The sequence below is a fragment of the Phyllobates terribilis genome, unplaced genomic scaffold, assembly GCF_046119375.1.
Source record: "Phyllobates terribilis strain yellow unplaced genomic scaffold, ASM4611937v1 Scaffold_1__5_contigs__length_1240528914, whole genome shotgun sequence".
In the NCBI taxonomy this organism is placed as follows: Eukaryota; Metazoa; Chordata; class Amphibia; order Anura; family Dendrobatidae; genus Phyllobates; species Phyllobates terribilis.
The window spans coordinates 362,525,268-362,540,975 of NW_027362761.1; the positions used below are offsets into that span (position 1 = coordinate 362,525,268).

The 15,708-nt window shown below is 41.1% G+C and overlaps 1 protein-coding gene across 2 annotated transcripts in view; it reads right to left on the bottom strand.

Moving 5' to 3' along the window:
• Nucleotides 1–901: 901 nt before the first annotated feature.
• The window catches only part of ANAPC7 (anaphase promoting complex subunit 7), a 48,881-nt gene continuing 34,074 nt past the window's right edge, over nucleotides 902–15,708 (bottom strand). The window contains exons 8-11 of one of the 2 annotated variants that reach the window (XM_073676302.1): nucleotides 11,786–11,982; nucleotides 8,545–8,769; nucleotides 4,775–4,925; nucleotides 902–1,916 (exon numbers count right to left, since the gene is read on the bottom strand). In XM_073676302.1, coding sequence (XP_073532403.1) covers nucleotides 1,727–1,916; nucleotides 4,775–4,925; nucleotides 8,545–8,769; nucleotides 11,786–11,982 — 763 coding nt within the window. In that variant the 3' untranslated portion in view covers nucleotides 902–1,726. The remainder of the gene's footprint in view (nucleotides 1,917–4,774; nucleotides 4,926–8,544; nucleotides 8,770–11,785; nucleotides 11,983–15,708) is intronic. The other variant, XM_073676303.1, reaches the window with a different exon arrangement.

Here is a 15,708-nt window from a genome sequence, read left to right on the forward strand (position 1 = left end):
TTTTCTCTTAACTTGGCAACCATAGACGGTCTTCTTTGATTCTCCATGTCTAAAAAGAGCACTATGGCACTATGCAGTTTAACATATCTTCATATATGCATCTGTACTGAAAGCACCATGGATATGTACCAGTCTTCTCCCATGTTAAATGTATATTAGGTAACATTTTCTCCAGGTATCTTTCCGAATCTGTGCTTCTCAAACTAGGAGACTGGCTTCACCAGTGCGCTGCCCACTAGTTGTCCGTAAGGCACAGCTGGGGCGCATTTATGGAAACAATTAAGATTGCACGGGTCTTAACTACTGTTTAGTAACATTATTGTGCTTTTATTTTATTGCTATACAGAGTTTGGGAGACAAAAAGGTAAATCGAGAAATCTTTTTCATTTTGGCATGTTGCATGGGCATCAACATCTGTGCTGTGTCTGGTGAGGCACCAGAAGAAAAAGTGAGAAGCCCTATATTTCAAGATTGCAGAAAGTCATTATGTAACCATCTTTCTTTAAGACCCTGCCAGAAGGAATCTTTTTAAACTCCTGGTTAAAATTTTAATTAAAATCTTTGAAACCAAAAAGCACCTCCCCCATGGAAAAGACCGTAGAAATTAGCATTAAATAAAAAGCCCCATATATCTGGAACCGCACTGCAGATTTAAAATAAATAAAATACTCAAGGTGCAGTGGGAATGACAATAAGCAAAATCTAGCCATTTACAGTGTCGGCAGGTCCTTTTTTAAGCATTATGCAATGCCCACTTATATCAATACACTGTGTAACGAAGAACTTTGTAGCCAAGAAAACCATGAACTGTGGATCCCCCACAGTTTCCTCGAAATTCCCTTGCAGGGAAGTGCATGGTTATCACCACAGTCATAATTAATACAACAATAAAACACGCACATAAAAAGGTTGTCTTTTATTTAATAGAAAAGCAACTTTCTGGTTACAACAAATCTGGTATACATTGTATACAATCACACAATTCTTCTTTTCAATTTTCTTTGAGCCTAATAAAGATGAACATGCATTTCATATTGAAATATATTACGTTTGACAGGCCAACAAATATATTCATTTTCTACATACATGCACAAAGAATTTTAAAAATGCAAAAAAAAAATAAAAAAAAATTAGGGACACAACACTTGTCCCATGTACTTGGCTGAATACATTCTAAAGACAAGACATCAATATGTAAAAGCTACAGTTCATCCAGGCTGCTATATGAAGATCAGAGATCATGGAATCATCTACAACATTATTATGTAGGCACAGCAAGAGGTCAGCAGACGCCATGCCCCATCACATAATGGGGGCACCGTCAAGATATATACATTGAGAACAAACTAATGTGCTTTACACTCTATTCACACATCTGTGCGTCAATGCCCAAACAGGTTTATGCCTGTGAGACTGCTGAGATGGGGTCAGTAGACAAGCGGGCGGTCCGTGCTTGGACCAGGTCATGTGGATGTGTGAAATCAGGCAAAGACTGATCATAAATGATGTGAAGGAGTTTTTAGAACAGATTTTCTGCCCCACAGCAAACAAAAAAAAATAAATAAAAAATAAAACTGTGACCGATATAATATGTAGAAATAAAGAGAGGGCTTGGTATTTCTACATCACAAGAGGTTCTGCAGGTGCTCGGTCTGGCTCCTACTATACCTTGCTTGAACATGGATTACAGGCCTTAAGAAATTAGGGAGCATTACATCCATACATCTCACTGCATCCCAAACCACTGCTCCTGATCTGCCCACTGAGCCGCTTCACTATCACTTCCTTCCAAGTCTCCTTCTTCTCCGCTACCCTCCATGTCGTCCACGTCTTCTTCCTGAGTGGCATCTGTTGGGCTTTCTTCCTTCTCCATTTTCTGCATTCCCTCCAGTGACTTCTGATCATTTGGATCCAGGCTATGAATAAGCAGAACAATTATTGTAGAGCGAAATCCTATGGAAACATCTTTCAGTCAACAGTTTGTTAAACTCCACAGAGATTCGCTGAAGAAAAAGACTTTATGCCCACAGCTCTAAAGTGGGACTCTACAAAAGCCCCAAAGAACGGGCCGTTTGTTAGTGGGGTGACGCCTCTATAACAGTAAACCTGGCCTTCTTACCCAGAGCAACCAATCTCAGCGCAGATTTCAGTTTGTAGATCAGTTTACGAAATGAAACTCGAGACATAACTGGTTACTAAGCTAGGCTTACTATTACAGTTTTTATAGATTAGGCCCTAAGGTTTTTAAAATAGTTATAAGACACAAATTTGGGTTTCCATGGCCAAGTAGTTTCATTGAATCTGGAGATTACCAACACGACGCACAGATCCGTATAAGTGACAAGCAGCACTCCATTACCTGGACGCTTGAGCAGTCACATTGCATCTCAGGAGCTGGGCTTAGGATGTGGATAATACCTCCTTCCCAAATGCATAATGCCAACACAATGTTTGGTGGAGGAAGAATACTGGTCTGGTCTAATTAATGGTTTGCCAAAGTAGATGACACGAGCTGCTGAGCTCAGTGATTGACTGCAGTGCTGCTGATATGAGGTCGCAGCTGCATACTGAAAAGAATCACTGGAGCCGCCATGGAGAAATGGCGTTGGACCCAGGGAGGGTGAATACCAGCCGTACTGAGACAGAGTTTTTAGATTTAGCAATGCAGCAGAGCTCAGAAAGCCAACACCACCCACACCAGGTTCTGTATATACAGTGTTTATAGACAGTGAGCTGCTTATCACAGGAAGGGGCGGAGCCAGACTTGGAAGCACATGGCCAGCTAGTCACAGCAATGTCAATCACTAGGTGATTAAAGCTTCAGTCAAAGTAAGTAACACCACACAGCGGACATGTGACACATAGTTGAATTCAATGTTTTAACCCCTACCTCATGCTGTCCTCGGTTTACATAGCAAAAACCTGCTGACAGATTCCCTTCACAATAACTAATATACCTCAGAAGGACATATATGTTACATAGTGTTAATCATCCTACGTAGTGCAGTGTGCTTCATATGCAATCAAAGGCTCTCAGGTCCAAGTTCCCTTATAGGACTAATAAAATATTGGGAAATTAAAGAATTTTAAGTTTTTTATTTTTATAAAAATAAAAAAAAGGAACAAAGTAACACTCTTCAATCCCAATTACTACAATAAAAAAATACATCCCCAAAAATGACATATTTGGCATTGCATGCCTGTAATGACCTGTACTATAAAATGATATAATTTAGTCCCCAAGATGTTTGAAACAACATCCCTGCAGAGTTCTTTCAAAAACTGTGCAAGTGTATCTAGAAGAATGGATGCGGTTTTGAAGGCACACCAAATATTGATTAGGTTTAGATTTGTAATAAAAGTTCCCCATTAATCTTTTTTTTTTTACCTTTAAAAAAAGAGGCAGACTATGAAATAAAAATTACACAAAAATACCTCTCCCCAAAAAAGATTTCCATTTACCAAAAATACGATAACAGCACAAACAAATTAAGTTCTGTTACAGCCATTAAATGAACACATACAGAGATGTGTGGATGGTGTCTGGACCTGAACTGGTTAGCATTTTAAACAGTAAAATGAGAAGTGGATGTCTACTAGGAGAAGTGCTAATTGCTGTACTGCAGAGGGCGATGCAATGCACATGCTCCACACTCTGCTGCAGAATGGTGCATTACAGCAAGACATTAAATGTCAATTTTACATAGGGAAACAAACCCATTCTCTGCACAGCCAAGAGCTATACCGGGTCACATTTACCATCTCTGTTCAGTGTCTAAATCTCCTAAGCAGCTCATCACAACGGCGCATAAATCCACACAATTACAAAAAGAAAGATCTTTTAACCATTTCAAGAAAAAGAAAGAAAGGTAGAAGATGTCCACAAATGCGATGCATGATGGTATTTGACCATCTCCCTCGCAAGGAAATTTAATTTACGCTTTTGACCTTGATTACTAAATTTTTTTGTTTGAAAAGGCTTACATAGTTAACAAATCTCCCAGTTTTACTTAAACGAACTGTAAAATAATAATGTAGAAAAGAAAATCCATATGAAGAGATTCTTATAAAAGTAATTAGTATCCAGAGAGCAGTTACCAGCAGTCCTACATGTAAGCTAGAGATATTTGAGATACAGTAGGGACAGACAATCTGGACATGTTCAATCCTGTAATATCTGGTCCTGTCCAATAGTAGATTCATATTCACCATTGACCAGACTAGTGTTTAGCTCAGCAGGACCTCCCACCAGGTCCAAAAACACTGTCGAAAATTCAGAGAAGCCGAGGCACCAAGACCGCAGGTTCTTGATGAAAATGTGAACTTTAGTCCATATTTGTTAAAACAGGTAGACCATGCAGGCAACGTTTCGGCCATAATTGGCCTTTCTGAAGCCTAAAAATATACAGCTCTGAGAAAGGCCAATTATGGATACAGTTCTGAGAGGCTAATTATGGCTGAAACGTTGCCTGCATTGTCTACCCGTTTTAAAGAATATGGAATAAAGTTCAAGTTTTTAATCAAGAACCTGAGGTATTGGTGCCTCGGCTTCTCTGAATGTTTTGTAATATATAGTCCAGTAATTATTTTTACAATGGGGTCCTATGCAAGATGTATGTGCGTCTATAGATTGAGTCTTCTGTTGGAGGATTTCCTGTCACCTATTACTAATAGAAGGCTAGAAGTGTGAACAGAGCCCAACATCCTGCAGACTACTGATGGAGAGGAGGCCATGCTTGTTGTACATGTAGAGAAATGCATATAGTGCAGGTACCTGAGAGCAATGCTGTACTGGTCCATCGCTTCCTGAAATTCACTCACAGCAACAAGGAAATCCCCCAGCATACGATGCAGGACACAATCACTTTGGTTTGCCAGGGTGCTTCGTAGCAGAGCTATACCTTCATCATATTTCTGTTCTCGACCTGCAAGTATTAAACTTCTATTGTACTTCATTATGATATGGAGAAGACATACACAGACACTTTACAAACAAATGGCTTGTCATTCCGCATAAATGTGCTTTTAAAAATATTGTAATACATTTCCAAAGACAACCGTCTTTCTGAGCCACCCTAACAGCTCGTTCAGACAAGAGAATAATAAGGACGAGTGCTGCCCGAGTATTAAAAAAAAAAAAAATAATAAAAAAATTGGACTGCACACTGATGCCCGAGGACAACCTGACAGAACGCTAGTCTTGCCATATTGACCAAGCAAACAAGAGAACTCCCCAAGAAAGAAGGTATTGCTTCTAAGGGGTTTTCAATCCTCTCCCACCCCCATGTAAGGGCTAACAACTCTTGTTAAGGTGTATCTGTAAGGAAAAACAAAAACCCTACAGACACCTGAAACAATGGTTAAAATTACAAGTTCAGCAGAAACAAGTGCAGACGTGAAAAAGTGTTGAAAGCTATGGTTTCTTCTTTCGTACAGTAATGGTGTTTTGGGAGGATGGAGAGGAGGCTTACACCACCTTTTGACCCAAGTTTCAAAATTCTCACTCCATTACGAAAATTAATTTCATGGGGCTGAAATTTGGAGTCCTTTGTGTTTCCTCCCCAAAATGAGGGTTGGGGTGCCAGTAGTGCCACAAAATATGTGGGACATGCCTTACTACAGCATTACACACCACAATCCATGCTGACTGTGTCCAAAATGCCCCAACCCCCCCCCACACACACTTTTACGAGGGGGGGGTGTTAAGGGTGTTTTTACCCTTTGGTGGCTTTTGACAGGTAACCTGATAATGCAAATTGGTTAGGTCAGTAGATATGAGGAGATTAACATAATTTTTGCCTGTTTGCATAATATGACATTTTAGGGGGTAAATTCTAAGCGGTACACATGCAAAACCCCTGAAAATGGGGATAAACATTCTGAATTCCTGACAAGCTTCCAGACGTTTTTGGGAACATTTTGAAAGCATACTGATTCAACCAAGGTTATCATTATTGCCCCATTTTCAACCCTTTTGGGAGGGTTTAAGTTTAGGGGTGCACCGGAGAGGTAGTTTTTATCGTAGGCGGTTAAACTTGACAGGATCATAAATGATTGTTGATTGCCTATCACTGACGAGATTTTCGAACCAATCCATCCGACAATTTCAGAGAAAAGTCAAATTCTTTGGAATTGTTCTAGCCACTTTCCAATTTGGGGTGTTTAGAGGGTTGCAGCCCCTAAAAAGGATTTGAAAACAGCAAAACAAATTTCTGTATCATGAAATTCAGGGTCTGGTCTACAGACATGCATTATTTCGTTTCAATCCATCCATTTCAAAATGAATTTGGAAATATTGATGCTTTAAATTTTTCACAGGAGTGTATTTCAAGATGGAAAACTTTTAGAACTACACTGGATAGAAAAATCCCCCCCGACGATAGATGAATTGAAATCCAAAATAATTAAATGTCTTATGTATGGAAAGGGGAACATATATTAAAAGAAATGCCCTCAAAACATTTATAAAGCTATGGGAACAATGGTTAACTACTCTGGGGATTGCATCGAAAAGCCTTCTCAGAAACACCATGACAGACAGTCTATATATCTCCTTGTCATAAACATAAAATCTCCTGACCCATCTCAAGTCCCTTACACACCCAAAGTGTTAAATCTTGGAAAACAAAAGGGTCATAAATAATTACATGAAAATGCTGTAATTCTCTGTCTAATAATGCAATACACAAGCAGTCAGATGGTATTCATTTATATTTGCATTCATATATGTAAATTGTAGTAAGCAAATGATAATACCGATGAACGCTAATAAGAACAGGTTTGTATTTGGTTGACTTGCATGTTTTTTTTATTTGTGTGTTTCTTTCTAAAAACAAATGAAAATGTGAATGGATCTTGATATCTTTCACAATAAAAAATGATCTGTTTGAAAAAAAAAAAACCATGCGTCGGGGCTGGCGCCATTCCAGCAGGAAAGGTCATCCATGGGTACATGCAATACAATCATTTGTGACATATTCTTTGCCTTGCACATGTATGTATTTTGCTATTCTGCACTGCCCATATATTGCTCAATATTATATGCTATGCACCTTACTCGGTTATGCACATTTGTATAATGCCCTCTCTTGTTGTGCAGGTCGCATTTCACCTGTTTTAACCATCTTTTGGACCTGTATGTATTTTTTAATAATAGATTCTGATTTTCTCTATTTTATGAGGCTTAACACCATTTCTTTCAGTCTTTGATATAGCCCTCCAACACACAGTATGATGGCCCCACAGCCCTCCCACACACACAGTATGATGGCCCCACAGCCCTCCCACACACACAGTATGATGCCCCACAGCTCCTTACACATTATGATGGTTCTCACAGCCTCCCCACACAATATGATTCCCACAATAAGATGGTCCCCATATACCCCCCACATACATGGCCAGAGAGCCAGATGTGGCCACTTTGCCCTGGTCTGCCCTAGAGTAACCTAGCCATGTCTTTAGATCCTCACTGGCTAATTTCAGCATTTCCTGATTCCAGCTGCTCCATAATTATGCCTCTGCTCAATGAGAAGTGGGCGGTCCTTCAGCGCTGCCCATGTGACCACTGTAAACTACACTTCCCACAATCCCAGTTTGTTCTGCAGACTTGCTGCTCTCCCTCATGTACAGATAACCATCTGTTATAGACTGAGGTGACAAGAGGAGACATGGTGCTGTGCATAGTTTCTAATATATCAATAAACAAAATGGCTGTCCATCCTTACTGTCCTGTATAAAGACTTCTAGTATTTCATCCTCCAATTCTGTATGCGTTTCAGATATATTTCCCCTATATGTCCCATCCGGACTCCAAAAACTATCTTTGTTGTACATAGGAACCAATCAGAGCAGTTTTCATTTTACCAGAGAGGAGTAAAAAAAAATAATTAAAGCACTCTGATTGGTTGCTATGGGCAACAGTGTTTCTCCCCCACCTCCCCCCCAACAATATAGATAAAAAAGGTCCAGTTATACTTTTATTGCATTCATAGGTAGGAAGAGTCTATTATAAACAAATATGGCCAGAAATATTCATGCTCCTAAGAAAAAGCATTGATGGTTTACAGACGGGTAGTACTGCGTTTGTTCAGCTTGTTCCATCACACGTCCACGCAGCGCAGTCATGGAGGGGGATAGCTGCTCCTTCTTAGACAGCAGCAAGCACACATTGCCCATGTCCACCCTGTGCAAAGCGACAAGAGGATACCCACTATAGAAGACTAGCCGGCATCTACTGAGCATGTGCAACCTGTTAGGATACCATAGGATACCATATAGGCAAAAGCCCTTGACGTGGGTTTTCAGGGAGTGATATCCTGAACAGACAGCACTTTTAGATATTGATTGCGTTTGACAACTTCATTTATTTCAAGATATTAAGCCACCGAGCTGTGAATTATATTGTGGAATTAACCCTTTAACGATCCCTCCACAATACACTTTACTCCGGGAACGACAGCAAATTTCATATGGACTTTTGCTTGAATATATTATGCGATCAAGTATTCCACACACGATTAGTGAGCTGACCTAGTTACTTACTGAGTAGTTCAGCTTTCTTTACGACAGCCTTTATGTAATCTGGCCTTTGGAAAAGTGCTTTGTCTAGAAGTGTTTTCGCCTTTTCTTGAGTTACTGGATCTTCCAGGCACACGGTTGCCAGAAGCGTCAGTGTCTGTGCATTGGCTCCAAGGGTTTTGTAAACATTATTGGCCATGACCATGGCTTCCCGGACACTATTAGATGCCAGATAACATTCAATGAGCCCTGGTGAGAAGAACAAGTGGGCTCTGTCAGATGAGTGTTTGCTTGGTAGCAACTCTATGCAATAAATGGTTAAGGCAGCAGTGCCAGGTCTCTACAATACATGCCAAGCGGAAATAAAAGAAAAAAATTATACAGTACAGACCAGCAGTGCAGAACAAAGTCTTCACCATTCAGCGGGTATGTTATCCTGCATGCAGAACAGTCTACACTGTAGACTCTACACACGAAGATGAATGGCATTCTGACTTTCAATAAAAATGTCAGATGCATTTTAAAGACAACCAAGAAACTTTCAGATACATCAATTGGGCTAGTGGATCAACTAAAACCCTCCATTATTGATTTATGCCAACATTTTATAATTAGACAAAAGACCATCAACACTGCCCCCATGTGGCAGACAGGGGCATAAATAGAGGTGCTTTTCATATTATAATGAATATATATATATTCATTTTAAAAAGTACCTCTGCTTATGCTCCTGACTATCACTGTATTGAGAGGAAAAACACTATTTTTAATTTGGGATTTTTATTTTTCAATTACACTATATATTAAAATAAAATTGGCCCCTGAGCCTCATAATAGACTGAAACTTCCTGTTCTGTAGATATAATGAGAAAACTGCTTAAAAATCATCATCACAGACCGGATTGAAATGAAAAGCTGTAGGCAAATAACATGGGATCCACCACTGAATGACTTCTGCAGAACTCACAGTGCATGCACGTCATCAGGTAATCAGGGGGCGGCGCTGGTGTCACTCACAGCTTCCATCCCCGCCCCCTGCTGACGAATTGTTTGAGGGTGGTGCTAGAAGCTGTGGGTAGGGACTGGTGCCACTCACTGCCTCTATCTCCACCCCCTTATGAAGTCTTCTTTCACAGTAGCCAAGGCAGCAATAAAAGCAGAGTGCCGGCGCTGCACTCACCTCTCCCACTGCGTCCATCACCCAGGACAACTTCGGAGTCTGCGGCAATGCAAGAAACTAGTGAATAACTGCAGCGCTCCCCCTGTGATGTCCTGTTCCAGGATGGTCGATGGACGCTGCAGGCAGTGAATGCAGCACCTGCCTTTTGTGATGTTACGTTTGAGACTCCTCTCAAATATAAAAGTCAAAAGAAGTGAAGAAAAAAAAACCCCACCACATTTAGGAATCAGCTAGATAGTGAAAAGCGTAGGGCATTGTGCAATACAGCAAATTATAATAGTGGATGGGGAATAAAGATAGATATTTAGAAAATGCATTGCAGGTGCCGAACCACCTCTTTACCTATTCATCTGAGCCATAGCAGGGTAGCTCAGAGCTCACGTTTTCAGAATCTTCATACCCTGCTGTGTTCGGTGCTTATATAAAGGAGGAGGCTTACAGCACAAAAGCGTGGGTATGGAAGATGAAGAAATCCATGCATCAGTCTCCTTTTGGAATACTTCACACAGTTCGCATGATGCATATTGCTTGTTAAGCTAAGGCTGTGCATATGATGTAATCTGCTCTGATTGGGGGTGTTAGGAGGGCACATCCTCTAGAGAAGCTTATAAGCATCACGCTTCATGGATTAAGTACAAAATATGGAACTGCCATTTCAACAATCCACCGGATTATCCACCAGCAAATTCTACCTTCTAGACGTTTTCTCTCATTTCCCTGCTGAACCTCTGATTCCAAGGATGAATGTGTGAAAGACAACAGTACTGCAGCATTGAGTCACCTTTTTAGGGCAGCCACCGAATATCCATCAAGTTTAACCAGTTCGGGAAAGGGCCATAATTCCCCGCTGTTAACCAGGGACATTTTTTGTCATTATCGTACATATGCTTTTAAGAGGCACTAAAAAAAAAACTGTTGCGTTTGGACATTCAAAATACTTGCGATATATGAGGCTTAATATTCGGTCATTTTTATAATACTTTTTTTTTTTTTTTTTTGCAGATACTGGGGGGAATATTTAAACAAAAACAGGAATTCCAGGGGCAATATATTAAAGGTGTTTATCATTGCCAGTGCTATACGCGGCTTTGTTCCCATTGACCCTCTGAAGTCAGGTGTACGTGTCCCGGCTTCAGAGTAACACTGCGCATAATCGGAAGTCTTCTGCACTTCCGATCATGTGCGGTGTGCCTCTCTGATGCCTGGATGAGTACATCTGACTTCAGAGGGTCAATGATGTGAGGGAAAAAAGCCAGGAACTTTCGTTTTTTAATGGTTTTTTTTTTTTTCTCCTTACTTTATTTTTACTTTTTATTTCACACACTGAACACCCCATAAGATCTCTAAAGACCTTTGGGAGCATTTTAACATAATACATTCTTATTGCATATTAACACTGCAACTGGAGTTGTTATATTAGTCCCATTTACAGGGGAAATTCAGCCTCCTGCCTGCACAGCAGATCTGACTGTGTCTCTTAGGATCAAGCAACTCCTGCTCCCTCTCTACACTTGGAATGATCACTCTAGAGAAGGAAGAGCTGTCAACGCTTCCTAATGTGTATACACAAGCGGTACTTCAGTGCCATGTATGCTGTGATCTAAAAGGTAAACATGGTAAAAAACCATGTTTATCTTTTCTTTGGGGAGTCCGGCTGTGGCTGACCACCGTGTCCCCATCCCAGTAGTTGCACAATCTCCTGCAAGCAGCTTACTCAGCATTGATGTTTTAGAATGTCAGTGCAAAGAAAAATGTGGACAGCCTGGACGTTAGTCACAGAGCAGGTGGCGATACAAGTGGGGCTCTTCTTCATTTCATATATTTTTTTGCCTCATCCACGGGTCCCTTTCTACACATCTAGCTCGTCTTTGGGCCTATCCATTACAGCAGTAAATATGATTTGTTATTTATATGCTCATTGAATATTTATGTTTATTGCTGTTTGGACTAGTTGAGATTTGCATGATATTGGTGTTATAGGTGGTGTTCTATTAACCGCTTACTTATTTAGGTGTGGATAAAGGATATTGAAACGTTAGTGCTGCGTACTATAACAGATACAGTTACAATTTTACAATGATTTACCTTCGCAGCAGTCCAATCGACAGGGAGCTAGACGGATTGCTTCCCGAAAGTGAATGATTGCTTCTTGCACTCTGCCCATGTTTCTCAATGCTGCCCCCTTCAATAACAAAGCCTGTACACTGTTGCTATTGAGTTGGATAGCTTTGGCTCCCAAATACAGAGCTCTGGAATGTCGCTTTGTGTAGAAGCTGTGACATCTGGAAGTGAAGGGAAAAATGGCAGATTAAGAAAAAAAAAAAAAAAAAGGGGGAAGGGAAATTAACACTTCTTCCAGATTCCAGTACCAGATTCTAATAATTCCATTTTATTTAAAAGAAAAATTAAAAAACTTGCAAAATGCAATAACATGATTTAAGGCAGGAAATACTTTGATACATTTATATTTTGGCTCATTCGTTAGTAAAACTGAAAAATGTAACAAGAAATACTCTGTGTGTCCCAGAAGATAAAAACAATGAGGAAGAAATTGGACAAACTCATACATAAACTAAGACCACTGGCTGCAGCAGGAGCCTCCCCTCACCACTCTGTTTGCAATATGACATAAAAATGCCCCATAACTGAAGCCTCCCCATACACTTTAGATAGCGGTCAGTTGATCGTTAGACCAGCAGCTATCTCGTCTGACTTTCTTGTACACAGGTGCGCTCGAAAAGGCTAAGTGCTCCAGTGTTCTCTATAAGAGAATCACTGCCAGACTCCCATGGCTGCAGCTTATCTCTTAAGAGAACAAAAGGATTGGTAGTCCCAAATCGGACATGCCAGATCCTTATATCCCTTACATCATCAGTCAGGGGTCCCCATACAGATTGTTGGCCACGTCCATTGATATTGCTAGGTTCAGCCTTATGACAAAGGAAATCCGTCATAAGGTAATTGCTACCCCCATCTGAGAGCTGCATGATGTAGGGTAGAGAACATTTACAGCGATGTATCACTTACTGGGTTTAAAAAAAAAAAAAAAAAAAATTCCTTGCTGCAGATCCACCAGTTCTCTGAATGCTGAGCTCTGTATAGCCCTGTCAACACACCATTGATCGGCACATTTCTGTGTACACTGTGCATAGGCAGAAAGTTGACAATTAGTACTAGGGGCAGGGTTACACAGAGCTTGAATGTGTCGTGTGTGTGTGTGTGTGTGTGTGTGTGTGTGTGTGTGTGTGTGTGTTATTTAGCCCTTTACTTTAATTAGGTTTAGTAAAGAACCCTTGTCATCACTAAACAAAAAGGGCTAGGTGTCAGCTAATCCAATAAACCCAATCTCATTAGCATTTCCATCCAAATCTGGGGCAGCCGAGAGCTGCTATTTTTTAGCCTAGGAAGGTGCCATTAGGCAAACATGTTCCCTGGCTATTAAAAGCTCACAGCTGTTTTGTTAGCTGCTACATCCCCACGATCAGCAAACAGCAGTACTTTGGACGCAGCGTTTTTTCGCTGCGTCCAAAATGCTGTGTTCTAATGCCGTACTTTTGTTAATATATGCGGATCCACCGCATATAATGACATTTCAATTGGTCAAAATCTGCAGTGGAGACTAGCGTCTCCGCTACAGAAATTGACATGCTGCAGGTGAGTTTGGGTACATGCCCACGATCAGGAGCTGCTGCGGGTTTAAAGTTGCGTGTTTATGTAGAGTCAAACCCGCAGCGTCCAGATGTTACAGCATAGTGGATGGGATTTCTAGAAATCCCATGTCCACTAAGCGTGCATCTGAGGCTGCGGATCACCTGTGGATACTGACATGTGGCGCGTCTTTCAGGACCGCAGCATGTCAAATTCTCTTGCGGAATCTCTAGTCTCCGCAACAGAAATTTGACCACTAGAATGTATTGAATGTGGTAAATCCGCATGGTTCAGTGAGTGGGATTTACCGGTGTTGAATAGAACGCAGCGTTTGACGCAGCGTTTGACGCAGCAAAAATATGCTGCGTCCAAAGCACTGCTAGGTCTGGATCGTGGGCATATAGCCTAAAATAAAAATAAATAAATAAAAAAAAGGAGTGGGCTCCCGCGTCATTTTCATAACCAGCAGAGGGAAATCCGACCGCTGGGGGCAGATATTAGTAGCCTGGGAAGGGGCCATTAGCCAAAAATGTTCCCTGGCTATTAATTTCAGCCCAAAGCTGTTTGCTTAGCCTTTACTGGCTAGATTACAGGGGGACCCCAGAAAAAAAAATTGATGTAGAGTCCCCTATAAAATCTAACCAGAAAAGGCTAAACAACCAGCTGCGGGCTGATATTAATAGCTAGGGAAGGGGCCATGGACCCCGGTCCCCTCCGCGGCTAATAAGATAATCTCTCAACAGTTCCATAAATTGCACTTAGCTTTCGCTCTTGCCACTGCCGTGTTGTGGTGGCGACTGGGGTAATAGGGTTGGGGTTTAAGTCAGCCTTGTATTGGCAGCGGACATGAAGCCCAGGTTAGTAATGGAGGGAGTCTATAAGACGCCCCCATTACTAACCCCGTTGTGAAGGGTTTTGACGATTTTTCAATAAAGACAAGATCAGAATAAAGTCTTTTATTGAAATAAAATTACACACGATTTTAATAAATTTATTTAAAAATAAAAAGCCACTGTATACTCACCTAATGACTAGTCACCGAATCCCTCGTCTCCTGTAAGAAACCAAAAATAAAAAACAACCATATCCCTCATCGGTCCGCCGTCATGATGCAATCACAGTGTCCCACGGTGATACGGGTCACTTCTACAGCAGTCACACCAGCAATCACTGATGTCACTGCTGTAGAAGACAGCACTATACACTGACAGGAGTGTAATCACTCCTGTCAGTGTACATCACTGCTGCTAGGGCTGAGTTCACCCAAGTTCATCAGCTGAAGATCTGCTGATCAGCCCCAGTGGCCTCATTTACTGCATCAGTGTTGGTGGGAAAATTCCCATGCAGCACTGTTGCCGTAAAGTAAGGTCCCGGAGCTCTCAGCTGATCTTCAGCTGATGAACTCAGTCCCAGCAGCGCAGCGATGTACACTGTTGGGAGCGAGCGCGCTCCAATCAGTGTATCACCGGCAGCTGGGTGATCGGGTCGCCGGGGGACAGGTGAGAATAAAGTGATTTTTATTTTAATGTAGATTTTTACTTTTTTTTTTCTCTCCTCAGCCGTGCCTGCTCACACTTATCAGTGGGAGCGGCGGTTGGATGATGGGAGGAGTAGTCTTCTCCCCCGGCCTGGGTATCATTGTTTGTACATTTTTGCGGCGTATTTGACTAATTGACTTGAATTGAGTCAGTCAAATACTCAGCAAACAACCACAGCAAATCTGCAAATATATTTATACCTGCGGGTTTGCTGCGGTTCAATTGAAATCAATGGGCAGGAAAAGCTACAAAGAATGGACATGCTGCAGATTTAAACGCAATGATAATCCTGTCAGGAAAATTCCTGATCATGTGCACAGCACATCATGATTGTCATTGCATTAGCTGGCACACAGATTACCAAGTGGTTTCGGTGCATTTCCATGCGGAGAAAACACATCAAAAAAGCACAGTGTGCACATAGCCTTAAACTCTGATTTTTGTCTGGGGAATGGCAGATGTGCAAAGTGATCAGCAGGAAATTAACCTCTTGGTTCTCTGTAGGATTTTTAAAAGAGCGCATGAAGAAAATCCTGTAGACTGACAACGTTTGGCAAGTTTGTCTGCAATTGACTTTCATCACTGATTGCATCCCTTCGATTTCCTTCAAAGCAGTAGTTGTGCTCTAGATCACAATCTTATACTACCGATGGCAAATTTCTCAGAAAGAGGAATTTTATCAGGCAGTTGTGCAGCACATTCAGATCACTAGATATTCCCTCTATAAATGTAATAAATCTTACATACTCCAATATTATACTACAATCAGTACATTTGCTATACAAATGTGGTCCATCTTCAAGACAATGTACATATTCTTAC